General features: G+C 33.9%; 1 protein-coding gene across 1 annotated transcript; it reads left to right on the forward strand.

Annotated features, from left to right (window-relative positions):
- The first annotated feature begins 1,053 nt into the window (after nucleotides 1-1,053).
- On the forward strand, nucleotides 1,054-16,392 carry ANGPTL5 (angiopoietin like 5). The gene is made up of 8 exons (XM_059929371.1): nucleotides 1,054-1,149; nucleotides 3,353-3,497; nucleotides 5,138-5,241; nucleotides 6,117-6,210; nucleotides 8,397-8,497; nucleotides 10,119-10,239; nucleotides 12,330-12,515; nucleotides 16,073-16,392. The coding sequence occupies exons 1-8, from the start codon at nucleotides 1,054-1,056 to the stop codon at nucleotides 16,390-16,392; spliced, it is 1,167 nt and encodes a 388-aa protein (XP_059785354.1).
- The last annotated feature ends 3,244 nt before the right edge of the window (nucleotides 16,393-19,636 follow it).

Consider the following 19,636-nt stretch of genomic DNA (forward strand, 5'->3'; position numbering starts at 1 on the left):
AATTTTCAGTAGAATAAGAGATAAGAGTGTTTGCATTTAAATAGTGCATGGTGAGGATGTAAAGTCAGAAAATAGATAATTTGTTTAAGATATTACTTCATTAATTGATATCTTAGTGCCTATACCATACCAATCACTATGCAAGTACCATAAAAACTATGATCTCTGCCCTGTTGTTCTTGGGCTAGGAAAGGAAATGGAGAAAATAATACCTTGAATAGGAAACAAGACTCAGGAAAATCTTAATTTTAGGATAGTGAAGACTTAGGCATGTTTAAGTGGTGAAAAACAGGAACCACTATCATGGAGAATTTGAAAATTCACCACAGACATTGATCTATCAACTTTCAGAGAGCGGTAATTTTCACTAGCGATAGTCCCCTTATATTCACAATTTTTGAAGTTTTAACACTATTGATGTAAAACATACAAATCAATTAGAGTCCTAGAAATCTGTCATTATGTGGTTAATGTGACCATCACTGATAGCTAAATTCAGTTGCAAACATATTTTAAGTCTGAATTATCTGCTCTGGGTGTCCACACTGATTAAATTTCTACTTAGTATTTTGTAGAAATAGTTCCAATGTAATATTCTTCCCTCTACATCACTCATTTCTACTTTCTTACTATTTTTATGCAAACTGGTTCGCAACTATAGAGTTATACCTTATCAAAGGCATTTTTTCTAAGGGAAAAAAAAATCTGACATAAAAACTAGATGATGCTATAAATTCTTGCTTGCTTACTTGATTTAGCTAGCTAGCTGGCTGGCTACTGCCTGTATTCCAAAAGCATGGATTTGCAATGCAGGCATGTAGTGATAAAAAAAAGGGTTTGTATAACTTAAAATGACAGGATCTCTAGAGGCTACCTTGTTTCTCATATGAAGGGTGTTTCAAACGAGGGCATGGAAACTAGTAAGTACTGGCTTCTGTTTTTGTTGTACACCTTCCAGAAATTTTTGACTGAAGACTCTGTGTACTAGAGTTCTTTCCACACAGAGCTGACTGATATTTGAAGAAAATTTTCATTTCTCCAACCAAGAAAAATATGATTTATCTTTTCCAAGCTTCACTCTTGTTATTAAATCTATGTATTTTTACTTGTGGAGAAGTTATACAAGGTAACTGTGTGCATCATTCTACGGTAAGAATTTCAGCAATATTATTTCAGCTAGGAAAGCATGATTATATAGTTTTCAAGATATATATTAGATGTTTGAAAAGATTAATTACAGTACTCAATATAATTTATGGGAAAATTAAAGTGTTTATTTAGAAATGATGAGACTTATACTTAAATAATATTACTTTTAAACTTAGGAAACCATAAACTGAAGATTGACTCTTAATACATTTCTTGTGAAAAATTGTTAAAGAAATTGCAGGCCTTGGTTAAAAACTAGCCAACAACTTTCCAGTTAACTTTAATAATGAAATATCTGGTAGGTAGTAAAAAAATTCACTTTGCTTAAAAAAAAACTATTCTATAAACTTTCATACTTCAAATATAGTCTTGTGACTGGTTACCTAGGAAATGTTAAAATTTAAAATTAGAAAATTTTATTCAAAACAATGTCAGAGTGATTGATAGCTAAGATAGTGTATGAAATACTATGAGTAGATGGTGATTTGGATCTCTATACATTTAAATGTTGGCTTATAATTGTTAAATGTTATAAAATGTATTTACCACTGTATCAGTACTAAATTCCAAAGTTGAAGCAAGAATAAATTCTAAAAAAGCTACAGAAATATTAATAACAATTTTCTATACTAAAAATTTAAGAATCTTATTTAGATCTAAAAAATATAGTTGTAACCTAAGTTTTTGAAAACATCTACTATGTCAATTATTATAGCAGTTTAGGGGAAAGAGCAAAAAGTTAAAAGTAGATCTATGTAACAAAATGTAAGCATCTTTTTGGGCAAATATCTTTTATATTGTGATTAGCTCTTTACCTTTCTCTCAATATCCAGGTCAAAGAGGACAAAGCTTGTTATTATGTTCTTTAAATTACAGAGTTATTTTAAATCACATAACTTCTACCAAAGAATGTTTTAACATTAAAAAAACCAGTAGTGTGCCAACAAGAACAGATACCTTTAGAATGACATCTGTAATTGGCTTTCTTTCTTTTTTCTCGTTGAATAGTCGTTAGTACTTTTTAATCTCCTACCCCATCTTGCACCTTTCTCCTTCCTTCTCCCCACTAGTAATCACAGGTTTGTAGTTGGTTGTTGGCTTTTTATTTTAATTTAAGTTAAATTTAATTTTTTAAAACTTTATTTTGTTGAAGCGTAGTTGATTTACAATGTTGTGTTAATTTCTGCTGTATAGCAAAGTGATTCAGTTATACATATGTAACTGAATATATATATATCCTTTTTCATATTCTTTTCCTTTATGGTTTATTACAGGATATTGTATATAGTTCCCTGTGCTACACAGTAGGACCTTGTTGTTTATCCATTCTATATATAAGGTTGCTGGCTTTTTAAAATGATATCTGTTGTTGATTTTGCAAAGCAAAATTCCATGCTTTTTTTCTGTTATCACTGCTACCTTCTATTTTTTAATTTTTTTAACTTTTTATTTTATATTGCAGTATAGCCAATTAACAATGTTGTGATAGTTTCAGTTGCACAGCAAAGTGACTCAGCCATACATATACATGTATCCATTCTCCCTCAGACTCCCCTCCCATCCAGGCTGCCACGTAACATTGAACAGAGATCTCTGTGCTATACAGTAGGTCCTTGTTGTTTATCCTTTTTAAATATTCACTGGTACCTTTTAAATCTATGCATACTTTACCTTTCAAATCTGTAAATACTTTAGCTTATACAAAAGCAACAATTCTCCTGCACATTTCCCCCAAACCACGATTCCTAATAACTAGTGGCAAAAAGTGTTTTTGGCATAGAAATGTAGGCATCTCAGGGAACCTTCTTAGTACCCATTCAAAGAACTTCAAATTGCGCAATTCCTGGAAGAGGGATGGTCAGAACTATATTGCACATGGAAATGTGTAAAAGTTAAAGGTCAAGGCCATAGAGCCACCACACTAGAACGTAGACCCTAAATGATTCCTTTTGGAATTGGAGAAGAAAAAAGGAGAGCAAAAATAATGAATTAACATGTATTTATTGTTCATACCTAGAATTTACCTGTAAGGTTTATTTGTGGAAGTTTGAACTAACCAGTTAATTATGTTTTTTTCTAATGATCATCCTTGTATATGTCCTGAAATCTCGTCTTTTTTTCTACACTCTTCTTATTTATGACATATTAGGTAATACAACATATTTCATATATTTTTTCTTATTTCTATTTTTTTAATATAAAGGATTCTCCAGTAGATAACATTGTAGAAGATGAATCTAATGCAAAAGGTGAAAGTAAAAGTAATGCTACTGTTTATAAAGAAGATTGTGAGGAATCATGTGATGTTAAAACTAAGATTACACGAGAAGAAAAACATTTCATGTGTAGTAAGTATTAAAAATAACCACAATTATACAGGTATATGATTTATTATTTCTAGGGTAGAGATGGAAAAATATAGCTTAGCATTTGTGTGGGTCATTTTATATATATCCTGATCATCCTAGGCCAGGAGTTTTATGTGTTTGGCACATAGTAGGTGCTTCGTAAGTGTTTGATAAATGAACAAATCCTTCTTCTATGTAATATGGCCCAGTGACACCAACTAGCCACATAGGGAAGGGGCGAGCCAGAAGGCACTGATAGTATCAATTCGCCTAGCACTATTTTCTTACTTCCGTCTGAACAAATGGCAAATTTCACCTGAGTTTTGAGAGGGAATTCACTAATATTGAGTAAATTCTACAATAGATATAATACAAATTCACAGTGAATTTATGTGGCAAAGTATAAAAAATAAAAAGTTTTAAAATCTCCATTTTTGTTTAAAACTAGTAACAGTGCAGTAATTTTCATGATCTATTTATTTATATGTACATAGGCGGTGAAGTGAGACGGGGGATCAGAAATGGAGGAGGTTCTGATCCAGTTCTTATAGGACTGTAACTCCTAGGTCAGAAAGTATAAAAAGCTCACTTTATTGTGTTTAATTCTATGTATAACACAGGTATCTCAGGCTTCTCAAACCTATGAGTGTGGCTTTAGATCCATTAAGACAGATGTCTAAATCCAGGGAGTGTCTAATAGAAAGTGAGAGACTGAAAGTAAAAATGAGAGATGAAGCTGGGTGAGGTAGATTTTAAAATATCACGAATTGTTAATGTGATTCTACTGCTAGAGTAAAAGTTAGGAACATAGAAATAAATAATTTTTAAAAGAATAATGTATGCCATAATGTGTGACTCCTTTTGTTGTAAAGGACATCATCAGTATAACTGAATAAACTTGGATAAAATCTGAGAAGTACATGGTAGTCAATGTTTATTTCCTGATTTTGATGGCTGTGTTGGGGAGAATGTCTTTGGTGTAAGAAAAACACACTGAAGTATCCAGGGGCATCATGGTGGCATGCTCAAAAGAATTAAGAAAAAGTTCTTCATACTGTTCTTGAAACTATTCTATAAGTAAGATTGTTTTAAAATAAAAACAAAAATACATAGTAAAAGTTTAACCAGAAACCAACCAGCTAAAACTTTTGACTAAGATTTATTATGGGTATATATGTATGTGTGTTTGTAATTTGTTTATATAACAATATAGCATTAATAGAAAAAAATTTAAAGAAAGATTTACTTTTAAAATTAACTTACATGATATGGAATTATTGCCTTTTACTTTCTTATGTAGTAAGAATTGATGAGTCTTGGACATCCTGCTTCTGTACCTCTCATCTTATAAAGTGAGAATTGATATTCAGAAAGTTGTCTCTCATTTATATCAGATTAAATTATTTGGGGGTAATCTAAATTATTAGGAAGCATACTTTCATTGGGAGGTATTGAAACAATTGTTTTCTTGGATAATCCTGGGTTGAACAAAAAAGTACTGACTAGAATATGCAATTCTATGTATTAGATTGAGCTTTATTGTTACATATTTATCCAAAATCATTTTGAAATTATTTTTCACTGTACTTGTTTTCTGTAACAAAATAATATTTAGCAAACACATTTTATTATGATTTAAGGAAATTTGCAAAATTCTATTGTTTCTTATACACGAAGTACCAAAAAACTACTAAGAAATATGATGGATGAGCAGCAAGATTCCTTGGATTATTTATCTAATCAGGTATGGATTTTTTAGAATTGTGTTGTTATTGTATGTGTACATTGATATACTTAGCTAGAGGTATAATTGTTTAATTTTTTAATACATTAAAGTCCATACATCTATTTAGTGCCTACTATGTTAGAGGCACCATAGTAAGCCTCAGGCAAACAGAAAGCAATAACAACAAAAAAAGATCTTCACTTAAAGCTTATACAGTCTAAGGGAGCAGAAAAATGTATTGAAAATGTTGTGAATGCTGTCAGAGGGATGCACCAAAGAAATTCAATATCTGAGCTATGAGAAGTGTTCCCAGATGACAGAGATTATGAACTGAATAATGAAAGATGGATAAATGCTTCAAAGGTCACAAATGTAGGACCTTCCATTCTGGGGAACTGCTTGAAGTGGTGCAGGGGTGGAGTGGCTGGTGAGGTTGAGGTGTATAAGGAAAACTGACTTAAACAAATAGGAGCTAACTCATGCCACACCAAGGAGTCATTGAAGTGTCTGAGCAGGGAAATGCGATGATTAGATTGACAGCTAGTGAGGAGGATGACTTGAGGAAGAGCAGAGGGAGGAGACAGGGAGATCAGATAAGAAACTACAGCAAAGGAGCAGGCAAGATACAAAGAACAGATCTGCAAGGGCAGTTAAATGCAGAATTGGGCAGATGAAAGCAACGTGTAGGAGGAAAACAGTACTCAATTTAATGATTGCTATTTAGTAATGCCTTTCTTTACTGCTTAGAGCAGTAAGGAATTCAAAAGAAAAATGGGCATTATATATATTTCAAAGCTGGATTTATAAGAGGCTTAGAGATATCACTTATAAAATTCAGCTAAGAGAGTTTTGTTCAAGTATAAATTTGCTTAAATGTATGCATGTGTGTTTAGGTTAATGAGCTCATGAATCGAGTTCTCCTTTTGACTACAGAAGTTTTTAGAAAACAGCTGGATACTTTTCCTCACAGACCAGTTCAGTCACATGGTGAGAACTTTGGTATTTCACCCTTTTCATACTTGTCTTTTATTGCTTAAAAATTTCCTGGACAGGTTGATGCATTTAGAACTTCTGTTTAAAAAATACAGCTCATTATCATCTAACAGACTGGAGGAGTAATACCTGCCAAATTTCAACCCAGACAATGTGTACTTTCCTGAATTGGGAAGCTTTTCTGACCATTTGAAAGCTATGGCTGTATGCAGATATTCTGAATCTGTTGAAAATTGCATAGTTTTATGTAACTGAATTCAGGCTCTCCTTTTACATTTTAATATTAATAATCAATCTTCAGTTAGAAGAAAAGAAGGTCTCAGAATTCCTCCCACCTGTAAAAAGTATTTTTAACATGTTTGAGATGTTTCAAATTGGGACATAAAATTTGAAAAGAAAAAGAAACTTAAGACAAAAGAAACTGGAATTTAGCACTGTTTATACTAAAACACTGTATAGTAATTCCTAAAGTCATGGGTTTCTAAGAAAAGTGCCCTATATATCTTACAGTTGTGAATTAATAACAAGAAGTTCCAAGCAAGTAAATATTTATTGACAGCCTAATGAATGATCTTTCTTTTTTTCCTTACAAAGAGAAGGAAATAAACTGTTACTGAGAATCACCTATGTGTCAGGCACTATGACAGGCACTTTCACATGTTATTTTTTGTTATTCTATTATATCTCATTTATTTCCCATAAGTGAGTAGTGTAGGTAGTGTAACATGGTGGTTATGAGCATGGACTCTGGTGTCAGATCACCTGTCTTCAAATCCCTCATCCACTGTTTCCTTGATATCAGTTTCTTCATCAGTAAACTGATAGTACCTACCTCATATGGTTCTTATGAGGATTAAATGAATAAATACACCAAAAGCTCCTAAAATATTGCTTGATGCATAGTAAGACAGTATAAGTGTTTGCTATGATGATCACCATACTCAGGTAAGGAATATGGAGCCCAGAAACATCTGAATAACCTGTTCATATTTATTTGGATGGTGATGGCAAAGCAGATATTCCAACTCAGATTAGTCCTTCATTGTAAACTTCTATTATCATATCTCTGAGCATAAAGTTATTATGAAAATGTCTCTTAGCAATTCAGAAGAAAGGCAACAAATCTATATCTTCTAGAAGTGAAGGGGAAAGCAAACAATTTTTTATAGCTACCTTTTTGTAGATGACATTTTCTGCATATTTACTGTGCGCTAGGCACTGTGCTAAGTGCTTTATATTGATATAATGTCTTACTATGCAAATCGTCAGAATGACACTATGAAGTAGATAGTATTATTATTATAACAATATTGCACATGAAGAAAAGTAGGTAAGTAACTTAGCTAATGGTTCTGGCTAGTAAATAGTAGAACTAGGAATCTAACCCAAGCTTCTGGCTCTGAAGTCTCAGGCTTTCATGTGTTTGTTCTCTTGGTAACTGATGCTGTAAGGGTTGAATTTGTTTTTATCACATTTATAAAAGATAACACAAAGTAAAGTATATCAGAGTAAACTATAATATCGTATCTACATAATATATTTACAATCCCCTGGAAAGGGGAGTGCTTAAGAGAAGGTGATTATAGACTGCTACAGTTCTAGCTATTGTCAACAGAGCAGGCTCTAGCCTCAGCATCATTTTCTCTGGTGAAGAAAGTGATTTCCCCCTCCTCTCCCTTTGCCTGTTTGTAATGGTGGGCCCCCAAACACCAGAATCTCTGAAATTTCAAATAGTGGAGAAAGGATGTGTCAATAGTAATTAATCTACTTATTCCTTTGGATTTTCTCCTCCTCATTCACACAGATTTCTGTTACACATTATGTTCCCAAAATAAGCCTAGATTTCTGAAAGGGCATTATTTATTGGACAAGAGAATGCATAATCATAAAACATATTAAATAAATGTTGATACCAAATGGAATACTAATCAATAACAGTGAGTTAGTTATTAGTGAAGGTTTATTGCAGCATAACTTATTCAATCCCAGTTCCTCCATCTATCTAGTTCCTTATTTCTAAAGTTGAGATAATTTTTCATTTTCAAAAAGTTAAAATCATCATCATTACTGAACATTTTAATAATAATAATTTCAGATAGCACTGTCAATTCTCTGTTATAAAATGATTGTCTTAAATGTATATGTGGAAATATCCTAAATAACTAATTTTACTTTTCTAGGTTTAGATTGTACTGATATTAAAGATACCATTGGTTCTGTCACTAAAACACCAAGTGGTTTGTATATAATCCACCCAGAAGGATCTAGTTACCCATTTGAGGTAAAGTTTTCCCTTATTATATGGAATAGGATAGGCATCTAATTTATTTAAATAATATTAGAATTTTAATTGTTTTAATATTTTAATTTTTCTTAAAAATTTTAAAATAAATCAGTATAAGTTCCAGTTTCAAAATTTTTGTTTTCTGGAATTCTTTGCCCAAACCACAAACCAATAAAAGAACTAGAGGGTCTTTCACTTTTCTATTTGAGTGTTCATGGTTACACTCTTTAAAGTAAATCCATTTGGTGCAAGATCTTATATTATCCTTACAGTAGGCAGAACTATGCAAAATAAATACTTACTTGCTTGAATTAGGTTATGGATATTAAAAAATAATTGTGTGCTTTGCCTTGGGGCTTGCTAAAAATACTTTAGTTTCTCTTCCTACACTTGGTTACACTTTCTTTGGATGATAAGTGATTTTTTGTGATTGTATAAGAAATTAATAATTAAAAAAACCTTTCACTGAATTGTGAGACAGATTGAGAACCTGATCCATTTCTTAAATCAAATCAAATAAATTACTCTTATATTTATCCTTAGTAGTTCTATACCATGATTTCTAGAAGAAATTTCTACTAGAAATTATGTGTTATTAAAATTATGTATTATAATATTACTATATTACATATAGTCTATATAGTATATAAAAATTATATATATATAATTTTCTGGTTACTTTTTTGTGCATAAGAAATTTATAATACCAATATCATACCTTATTGATAGTTTTTATTAAAATATTTTTTCTAAACCAGTTTCTCATCTCAGAGATACTAACATTATTTTTTGACATCTATTGACAGGATGTCAAAAATTGGGAACTAAGTGGGAAATAATTTTAAATTACCTAAATTACTTCACCTACAGATTCAAAAATGGGCCTGAACAGATGTGGAAAGGGAAGGCTTCTAATTTTGTGAAGAGTGGGATGCATAATTACCTCTTTGGTGGGAAAGTGTTGGTTCCCTAACTTCCTCCACACTGCCTTTTTCTGTCTGTGTGTGGGAAGTTTCTGATGGGGAGGATTGCTCTGATTTTCTCACTGTGTCACTTCTATGAGTCCCCTATGGTTGTCCTCTTAGAGGTATTTAACAGAGCACCACAGATGCACCTATGAGTGCCTGCTGAGATGGGGCACAAATCATGCCTTTCTGTCTGAAAATCCCAGTCTGAACACAGCCTTCCAGACTTTTGGAGGAAAAAAAGCAATCAAAGACAGGCACACAGGCATATTTAACGCTGTTTTTAAAAAAATCAGTGTTTTAATTAAAAGGAAAAGTTAATTTATAAAGAAATACATCACTCTGCCACATCAGATTGGTACAGTTATTACTCAACTGAAAAATATTTATGGAGTTGAGACCTTAAAATGCTACAAACACATATGTTAAAAAAATGACTGATACAGGGACCGCAATTAGGTTTGTTTTATAATAAACAGTATTATTTCTAGAGATTTAAAAAATATCTGAATACATTAATGACATACAGTTGCACTGAAACTTTCAGTGGAAGTATCTTCTCTTTCTCTAGGCTTTAAGGGTGAAGTATGAATTTTATATCAAAGAATGAAAATAATATTATGTTACTTTTGTCTTTTCTGGGTTTATTTTAGGTAATGTGTGACATGGATTACAGAGGAGGTGGTTGGACTGTGATACAGAAAAGGATTGATGGGATAATTGACTTCCAAAGGTTATGGTGCGATTATCTGGATGGATTTGGTGACCTTTTAGGTCAAATTTTATTTATTTCTCCTCTTTTTTCTTCTTTTTGATAATATGCCTATGGACTCTGTCTCTATCGGTCAAACTGTTAGTAAAAATAGCAAATCCTTGTGAATATAAAAATATGACAAATTACCCTCTGGTTATATGCCAAATTACTTAAACAGGTCTTCAGTTGGGATATGAAAATCTTTATTTTTAGTTGAAATGTGATTTGAGTGAAAATTCTAAATTGTCTTATTTATTAAGTATTGATTATGCACCCAGCAGAATTCTGGCAGATACTCAATAACTATTTGTAGAATGAAAACCTGAATGAGCAGGGACCTTGAAATTCTTGAGATTTGTGCTGTGTCTACACAAGCATACGAAATAGAAAATTGAGGTCCATGGCTGTAGGAATTCAAATTACGTAAATGTCAGTAAAAATCACTATGCTCAAAACTTGGAAAATGTAAACCCCAGGTGAACTGTAAAATCTGTTCACGTTATTACCACATGGCAGCATCAACTTTTGCTGGTGAATAGAAGCACCAGTATTTCTGAACCCTGCAGAATTTTACATTAATTGGAACATTTGCAGGTGACTTTGATCATTTTTATGCTATTATTTTAAGTTACTGTTGTTATAATTTAAAATCTCTAACATCCCATAATAATGTCATCCAAGGATTTAATAAGTGGTGGTGTTTGTCCTACTGCTAAAAACCCTACAGCATGCCAATGGTGTTAGAAGGGACATGAAATGTAATAAAATGTCATAAGTAAGGCCAAATAGCTGCCATGCTATGGAATGCAGTTGATATACTTGTGTTTTCTTAGCATTACCTCCAATTTTCCAGTAAGGGCTGCCTTCTGAATTGAGCTGTCATAGATCTGCAGGCTCTAAGTTGTTATCTTCCTTACTTAATGCTTATTTCCATGGGAAAATTATCTGAGTTTTGACAAAAAATGTCTTCAGGCAGGTATACTTCACATAAGCAGACTGCTTTGTACTTGGCCTATTTAAAAAAATAAACTTGGGATTAAGGAAAATGTACTGTTCAGTTAAATCTGAAGTTGGGGTAGAGGGGAAAGATGGCAAGGACACTTAAATTGTAGTGTCAGACTGTGAGAAACTAAGCGGGCCCACCTTCCTTCTTGTACTTCTTTTTTACTTCCTATACTTCCTTTCTTCCAGTATTTCTTCAGAATACTTTTCAGTTCTAAGTGGGAAGGTAGCTAAAATGCCCCTGTAAGGCCTGGAGAGTGACTTAGTATCTTAGCTATAGTTTTAAGATTTGAATGCTGTCACATTGTCCCCCAATTCTTGAAGTTTGCTCTGACTAGATCCTTACTTCCTTCAGTAATTTCATGATTCAAGCAGAGGGATATACTTCAGAGCAGGAGTGTCCACATTTAGGTTATGCCACAGTGGGTAGAGGGAGGTAGAAAGCCATTGGCTAGAACATGCGAGAAGAATGCAGTCTGAATTAGGGAGCTCAATAATCCATCTTGGATCTATAATCATCTTGGAAATATTGACCCTTAACCTGGGTATGCTCCAGTGTCGCTACCTTATGTCCTCATTCATAAGTAACTGACGAGCTGCATTATAACAAAGAAATATTTGTTCACAAAACATTATTCTCAAAGACAGAAAAAATAATTTCTACTGAGCATTTTCAGAAAATATTTCTTTAGGAGTTGCTGATTTGGAGGTTAAACCTCTTATATTTACTGGTACACATCATTTTGTTACCTGCCATAATATTTGAACTCATTTTTTGTTGACATGCCTTAAGGTAAAACTTGACTTTTTACGTGATCTTTAAATGAATTTTTGAATTTAATTTGGGGAGATAAAAAAATGAAACAGAGACTGGTTATCCCAAGTCTAGTAAAGTAGAAGTGGGAAGATACACATACATATATGTTTTGGTAAATTAGGCAAACACTGATAATTTGAACCAGGGCAATCTAGTCTCTCAAATAATTTATGTGTGCCATCTTGGAGTTATTGGAGTTAGTTACAACGCTAAGCAAAATCAAACACTTAATAACAGAGGGTTATCTAACTTGTATTAAAATATATTTAAAAAAGCATTTTTTTTAAACAGGTGAATTTTGGCTAGGGCTGAAAAAGATTTTTTACATAGTGAATCAGAAGAATACCGGTTTTATGCTGTATGTGGCACTGGAATCTGAAGATGACACATTCGCTTATGCATCATATGATAATTTTTGGCTAGAGGATGAAACAAGATTTTTTAAAGTGCACTTAGGACGATATTCGGGAAATGCTGGTAAGTTTTTTATTCCTAAAGTTATCCAAAAGATTTAAATATAGCTGACTCAATATTAGATGAAGATAAAAGTAATGCATTTCTTTTGGTATATGACACGTAACTGATAACAGAATAGGTTAGGAATGAGAAAACTGGCTAAGTCTTGAGTTTTGAAACTCTGCTATGATGGTTGCATCACCTCGTGATTTTGAAGTGCTTTATACACTTTAAAACAATTTTGCCATATGTAATCACAATTGATTCTTTAGATAGCGAATCTGTGGGGCAGGCTGGGAAGGCATTATTTACATTTTCATGTACTGAGAGGCTGGTGTTTAGAAGTCATAGAATGTTAGAGCTGCTCTTCACTCTTCTCACTTTACAAGTGAAGAAACCTGAAAGATTAAGTGACTTGCCCGAGTCCCAGCTCATCACATCTGAGCAAGGGCAAGGACCCAGGCTGATAGAACAACTAGTTTAGTGGGGGCTTTTTTTTTTTTTTTTTTTTTGGCTATATCTCGGTACATCTACTCATTTCCAAATAAGTTAAATTTTTAGAACTTCAAAATACTTGATGTTAAATTCATATTTTGATGCTGATATTTTAAACTTGAGTTAATACTAAATTCAGCTCTCCTGTTCATTGCTCATCATGGTACTTGTTCATTAGGTATGTTTAGTGTTAGAAATCCAAAAATGAATGAGTTGTGTTCCCAGTTCTTTAACTGATCACAATATAGAGGAGGAGATTAAATAAAACTCAAAACACAGAATACCGATAGAGCTCTGGGGGCTAAAGAGAAAGAATGATTCCAGTGGATTGCATCCAGAAAATCTTCATGGAAGGGTAGTTTTCAACAAAGAATTAATGTTAGAGTCAACCTGGGATGCTTTTTGAAAGTACATACTCATGCAGAATCTGATCCAGTAAGTTTGGGCCCAGGTATTTGTATTCACTAGATGGATATGTTGGCATCCTTATAGTTGAGAATCACTGATCTGTACTTGGAGGAATGGATAGGCTTTTGAAAAATGAATGTTGGCAAACAGAGCAGCTTGAGTCAAGGCACAGAGGGAGGAAAATTACTGGGCATGAGAAGTTGCCTGGTATGGATGGAATCTCTGATATCTGAGGGGGTTTAGACTTAGGATATTAAGTAAAAGTCTGAAATTTAAATATTGACATATAGGGACAATTTTAAGGAGTTATATAATTTTTGAGGCTTCATCTCTAAAAGAGTAAAGAACTATCTAAATATGGAACATACAATGTTAGGAAAAGTTTATGTGGGATTTCTCTAGAAGATGACTAGGATCTCATTAGAGGATACAGTTTATAATGGAAAGAATTTTTTCATTTTGGAAGCCTCAAATTTTGTCATGCCCTATTCTGCCTTTTCCCAATAAAGCTGTTAAGTAACTTTCAAGTGTTCATCACATAATATAATCAAAATAAAGAAAAAGATGTCAAAAGAATGTAAAGATAACAGTATAGTTAAGTATGATCAGGTATTTGGTAGAGGTGAGCCAGACATTTGACTTTTGAGCTCAGAGCAAAAATAGAAATATGAAATTTGAACATTTGAGGAGCACAGTTGTTCCATGAGGACACATTGTCCTGGTTTTAAAATTTGAGAGACATTTTTCTGGGTTCTTAGAGAAAACAAAGTGTCATGTTTTCTAATCACACTCGGACAGAAAACGTAACAGTGAGTTTTAATGGGCCATTTCTTTAAAAATAGACCTATGCATTATATTTTTAGAGTAAATTATTAAATATAATCCAGTGAGGAGCTCATATAATGTATGATCCTTCTGATGGTTGGACTTAACTAGGGAGAGTATCTGTGGAGGGATCATATAATTTAGGCAATGATCCATAAGTGTTGTCTTTCTCATTTGAACTTCTGAAAGGTTTTGCACCATGTGGTATTGAAAATGATATTCTCCCTGCAAATATGTGCAATTTTGACATTTTGTTCCTATGAAGTACATGGTCAGAGACAGGGCTGGGGTACAGGATAGGCCACTACCATTAGTGAAGTTCTCCAGGTTCCTCAAAGACATCTCAAAAGATGCCAAACATTTGGAACATAATGAAACAAACGTGGGCTTTGAATTCTTCAAAGATTTTACATAGCTTCACTTTTACTTAGTGTTTCAAACATTTTAGCAAATTTTTTTTTTTTTAATTTATTTTATTTATTTATTTATGGCTGTGTTGGGTCTTCGTTTCTGTGTGAGGGCTTTCTCTAGTTGCGGCGAGCGGGGGCCACTCTTCATCGCAGTGCGCGGGCCTCTCACTGTCACGGCCTCTCTTGTTGCGGAGCACAAGCTCCAGACGCGCAGGCTCAGTCGTTGTGGCTCATGGGCCTAGTTGCTCCACGGCATGTGGGATCTTCCCAGACCAGGGCTCGAACCCGTGTCCCCTGCATCGGCAGGCAGATTCTCAACCACTGTGCCACCAGGGAAGCCCGCAAATTTTATCTATAAGTGAAATCTAAGTACAATGGGACTAATTAGAATCTTTTATTTATGTGATTTAAAAGAAACAAACACACATGACTTCTACCCCTGCTACTTAGTTAGCCAGGTTGCCTTGGCCAAGATACTTAATCTTTGAAGATTACTGTGACTATCAGGGATACCATACATAGAATGTCCAGTGTAAGTATTTAAAATATGGTGGTGTTTTAACAACTATCCAATTAGTATGCATATCATGTGGAGAGCCATGAAGAAAAGGCATACCTCAGTGGTATAGCTGATTTTTTTCTTGAGGGCATTGGGCATTTAATATAAACTTGGTGGTCCCTAAATAAAATCAAACAACTTTTGCAGTTATAAATTTGTTCCTTAAAGGTAGAGGTTTCACCTTCATCCATACCTCTCTACCTAAAGTGATGTAAAATGGTACTGGTATAAAAATTTGTGTGTAAATTATTTTCTCTTCCTAAATTACCAATTACCATATTACTCTTCCCCAAAGTATGACAGGTTTATACACCATATTTTTGACCTAAATTATCTGGTTCTCTCTACACAGCCAAGCTTCCATTTTGTGATTTGTGATTTTGTATCGAATGTCCACTTATTCTTTTTTTACATATTCTGAGCCTATTTATATGAAATAATTGGAGTGACAAAATTGTAGAAATGGAGAGCACATTAGTGGTTACCAGGGGTAAGGGATAGGATTTAGTTTTTAAAGCATACGAAGGAAACTATCATTCAATTTATACTGCTACTGTTTGGTCCTTTCATACAATCATGCAACGATTTAATAGTTTTCAATTTATTAACTGATAATATGCAAAGTTTTCCTAGGCCATCACAGACCACCATAATTTGTTCCAACAAATGTCTACTTAAACATGCCTATCATGTTGAGGAATTCATTACCAGATCTTGGCATATTGCACCCGGAGAAGAGATTTTAATATAACACCTAGTAAAATATAATTTAAACCTTAGTTCTGGGATGTAATGCTTTTGCATAATGGGTTGGTAAATGTTGATTAAAATTACAAAAAATGCCTTTAAATTTCGTCATTAAAAAAATCTATTTTACCTAGGTGATGCATTCCGGGGTTTCAGAAAAGAAGATAATCAAAATGCAATGCCTTTTAGCACATCAGATGTTGATAATGATGGATGTCGCCCTGCATGCTCCATCAGTGGTCAGTCTGTGAAGAGCTGCAGCCACCTCAGTAACAATACCGGCTGGTGGTTCAACCAGTGTGGTCTCGCAAATCTGAATGGCATTCATTACTTCCCTGGAAAATTGCTTGCAACTGGAATTCGATGGGGCACATGGACCAAAAACAACTCACCTGTCAAGATTAAATCTGTTTCAATGAAAATTAGAAGAATTTACAATCCATATTTTAAGTAATCTCATTTTAAATTGTAATGAGTGTTCCACAGTTGTTTTTGATAATATATAAACAATTTTACATAGTTTCTCTTTTTACTGAGTGTTTCAAGCATATTAGCCAAAATTTAACCATAGGTGACTTCTAGGTATTATGAGTCTAAATAGAAATCTTTAATTTTGTAGAGTTTTATAAAGGAAAACATGGTTCAACGTATGCTTTTACTACTAATTATATTAACAATATACAATAAAATTTGTTTTTTGTGTATTGCAACCTATCTACCTGGAGTCTGTTGTCCTTTTAAAGAATTTTCCCTTTTCTTTAAAGCATGTAAACCATAGTGCATTATTAGGAAAATTAAAGAAAGTGTTATACTTATTTCTATATTTATTTGAAATGGCTAAATATATAATCTACAGATAATTTCTATTGAAGACAGTTACAAGGAATAATTTTGTGCAGAGTAATATATAAACTTCACATAGTTTAAAAACCTTACTATTTCCAAGTGATTCCATAATATTTCACAGGTAATAAGAGTTTGCTGCAAAAATAAAGTCCTTCTTGTTTTCCTTTTTTATTGTGGTTAATAAATTTATTCTTATTTGTAATGAACTTACTATACATTTGCATACTGATCAGTTGCATTCTAAAACACATTTATATCCTAACTCTTTTTAAGGCAATAGGAATGGTATGAGCTTTAATTGAAGGAGAAAGAACAATGAATCAGTGGTCTAGAGGTGGCTCTAGGAGCAAGCTTTTTTTAGGAAGTTGGAAGGAGTTGGAGTGGCAAGGCTTCCATGGGAAAACACAGCAAGGAATGTGCTAGACCACGTTTAGTTAATTAAGAAAATTAAGGTTGAACAGAAAAGTACTTTGTCCAGAGTTAGGGTTATACAATGGGTAGAAGTAGCTGAAAAGTGAGGTGGGAGGAGGTCTGAATTAAAAATACATATGAGGGTACAGAGATCATGGTGAGTTATCTGAGTACAGCAGAGGGCTTAGTTTAATCAGAACATAGAACCTGATCTGAGTTCAGGGATGAGCAAAAATGACATGGTCACCTTTCAAGACTGCTTTCACTTTGATCTCCTCACCAAGCAGTGAATAAACCATGTACAGAATACAGATGGGATACAGTTGCAAATGGTTGAGCATGGTTCCCCATGGCTTCCCGTCCATCTCATAAAGGCACAGTTGAGGCTCTGTGTCTTGACAGTGAGGTAAGATGCCTACTAGGTTGCAGGAGCAGAGAACTGTAGGTTCACTGCCTGCAGTGATATGAGTACCAGAAACAAATTTATATACAATTAAGGAAAGAATTTTGCTACTCCGCAAGCTACGTCTAATGTGTGGATTCTGGACCTTGAAATTCTTGGTCCTATACAGGGGAATCTCCTTTATTGTACTGCAAGGTCTAAGGGCTTCAAATTTTTACCCTACCATAAAGGTTATGGAGATAATGGAAATGTTGAGGGCAAAAGCAGAATGGGAATAAATGTTGGGATGTTAAGGGAATGACAGACCCAGACAAAAGCAAGAAATTTTAATTTCTCTGGGTTTGGGAATAGGAAGATGTATTTGACTTTGAATGGGTAAGAGACAGTGACCCCCAGGATGCCTTATGAGAAGGTGTGAAAGTATTAAGAGGCCTCAACCCCCACTGCAAAGGAGAAGGTATATTTTGGATAATAATGCTGAGCTTCAGACTTCCAGAAATGAAGTGACCTTAACCTTGGGGGAAGTTATGTTATCAAGACAACGGTTCCTTTTTTGCTCTCTATTATCCCAACACCATGCCTACATCTCTTAGAAGTAGGCATAAAAGATTGGAGTAACATACCCAAGGTCTGCATGACATCACTGTAGATTCATTCTTTCAGAATCTGAGGACTTCTCTGGATAAATGGTCTCATTTAAAAATACAAATAATTTATTATTTTGTCAATTTAATTATCAGTAAAATTGAAACTGTGTCCAGTTAAAAATCAAAAGAAACTATACAGATCCAAAAGCTTCTCTCTATACCAGCATATATTAGTTATAAATAAAAAGGTTAACATTCATAATAGCTTTGAGAGCTATAGAAGTAGGTTAATAATCTATTTAAAAATAATTATAAAACATTACCAAGAAACATAAATGACTCTAAATAGCAGCACAATCACGTTCTTTGAATAGAGGACTTGGTGCAAATATCCCCAGATGTATGAATGGAGTAGTGGGTTTGAGAGCCAAGAGCAGTTTGGAGTTGCAAGAACAATATGTGAGGAGGACTTAAGTCATGCCAAGGAGATCACTGACACACTGCTTCACTGGCATATATGAAATAGTGTTTATTGGGAAAAAATGTACAGGCTGGCAGGTAGGAGAGCCTACTTATGCTAATGAATAGTGCATTATGGGAGGGCATTTTTGTAACAGTACAATTTCATGGTTGAGAAAGTGGCTTTGTTTGAAAGGGGGAGCTCACTCACTCAGCAGCTGGTACCATCTTGTTCTTTCCATTGAGCCACTGCAGACCCTCTGAACCTGTTCCTTCATACCAAAGGGAGGGAGACTATTTGGATCCAAATAGTAATCCATAAATTTAACATAAGGACACCATGAATTGTCAATACGGTTTTTTTTACTGGAGAAAATTTGAAGCGCTTCTGGAAGTGTAATGAATGAGAACAGATAATGTTTGAAAAAGAATTGATACTGTAAATATATTAGTTTTTAAAAATTACTATGGGACAACTTACCACAAACTTAGTGACTTTAAATTAAATGACACTCATTTACCAGCTCACCGTTCTGCTCAGATATTATGATGCTCAAATCAAGATGTCATCCAGGCTGAGCTCTCCTCTGGGTTCAGGAACTGCTTCCAAACTCATTGGTTGTTGGTAGAATTTATTTCCGTGTGGTTGTAGGATTGAGGCCCCAGTTGTCCATCTAGTTGTGAGCTGGGACCACTCTCAGCTCATAGAGGCTGCCTGCGGTTCCTTGCCATGTGGTCCGAGGTTCAGTGTATAGAGTGGATATTTGTTTTCTTCCAGGGCAGCCAGAACAGCTCTCTAACTTCCTACTGTGCAGCCAGCTAGACCAGCCACAGAAAATTCACTGCTTTAAAAAGAGCTCATGTGATTAGGTCAGACGCACCTGAATAATCTTATCTTCAGGTTAAGTGATTTGAGACCTTAATTACGTCTGCAAAATCTTTTTGAAGCCGTAAATAAGTTAGTGTTTAATTGAATAACTAGGAGAAGGTAT

This window comes from Balaenoptera ricei, chromosome 8 (assembly GCF_028023285.1).
Source record: "Balaenoptera ricei isolate mBalRic1 chromosome 8, mBalRic1.hap2, whole genome shotgun sequence".
Lineage (NCBI taxonomy): Eukaryota > Metazoa > Chordata > Mammalia > Artiodactyla > Balaenopteridae > Balaenoptera > Balaenoptera ricei.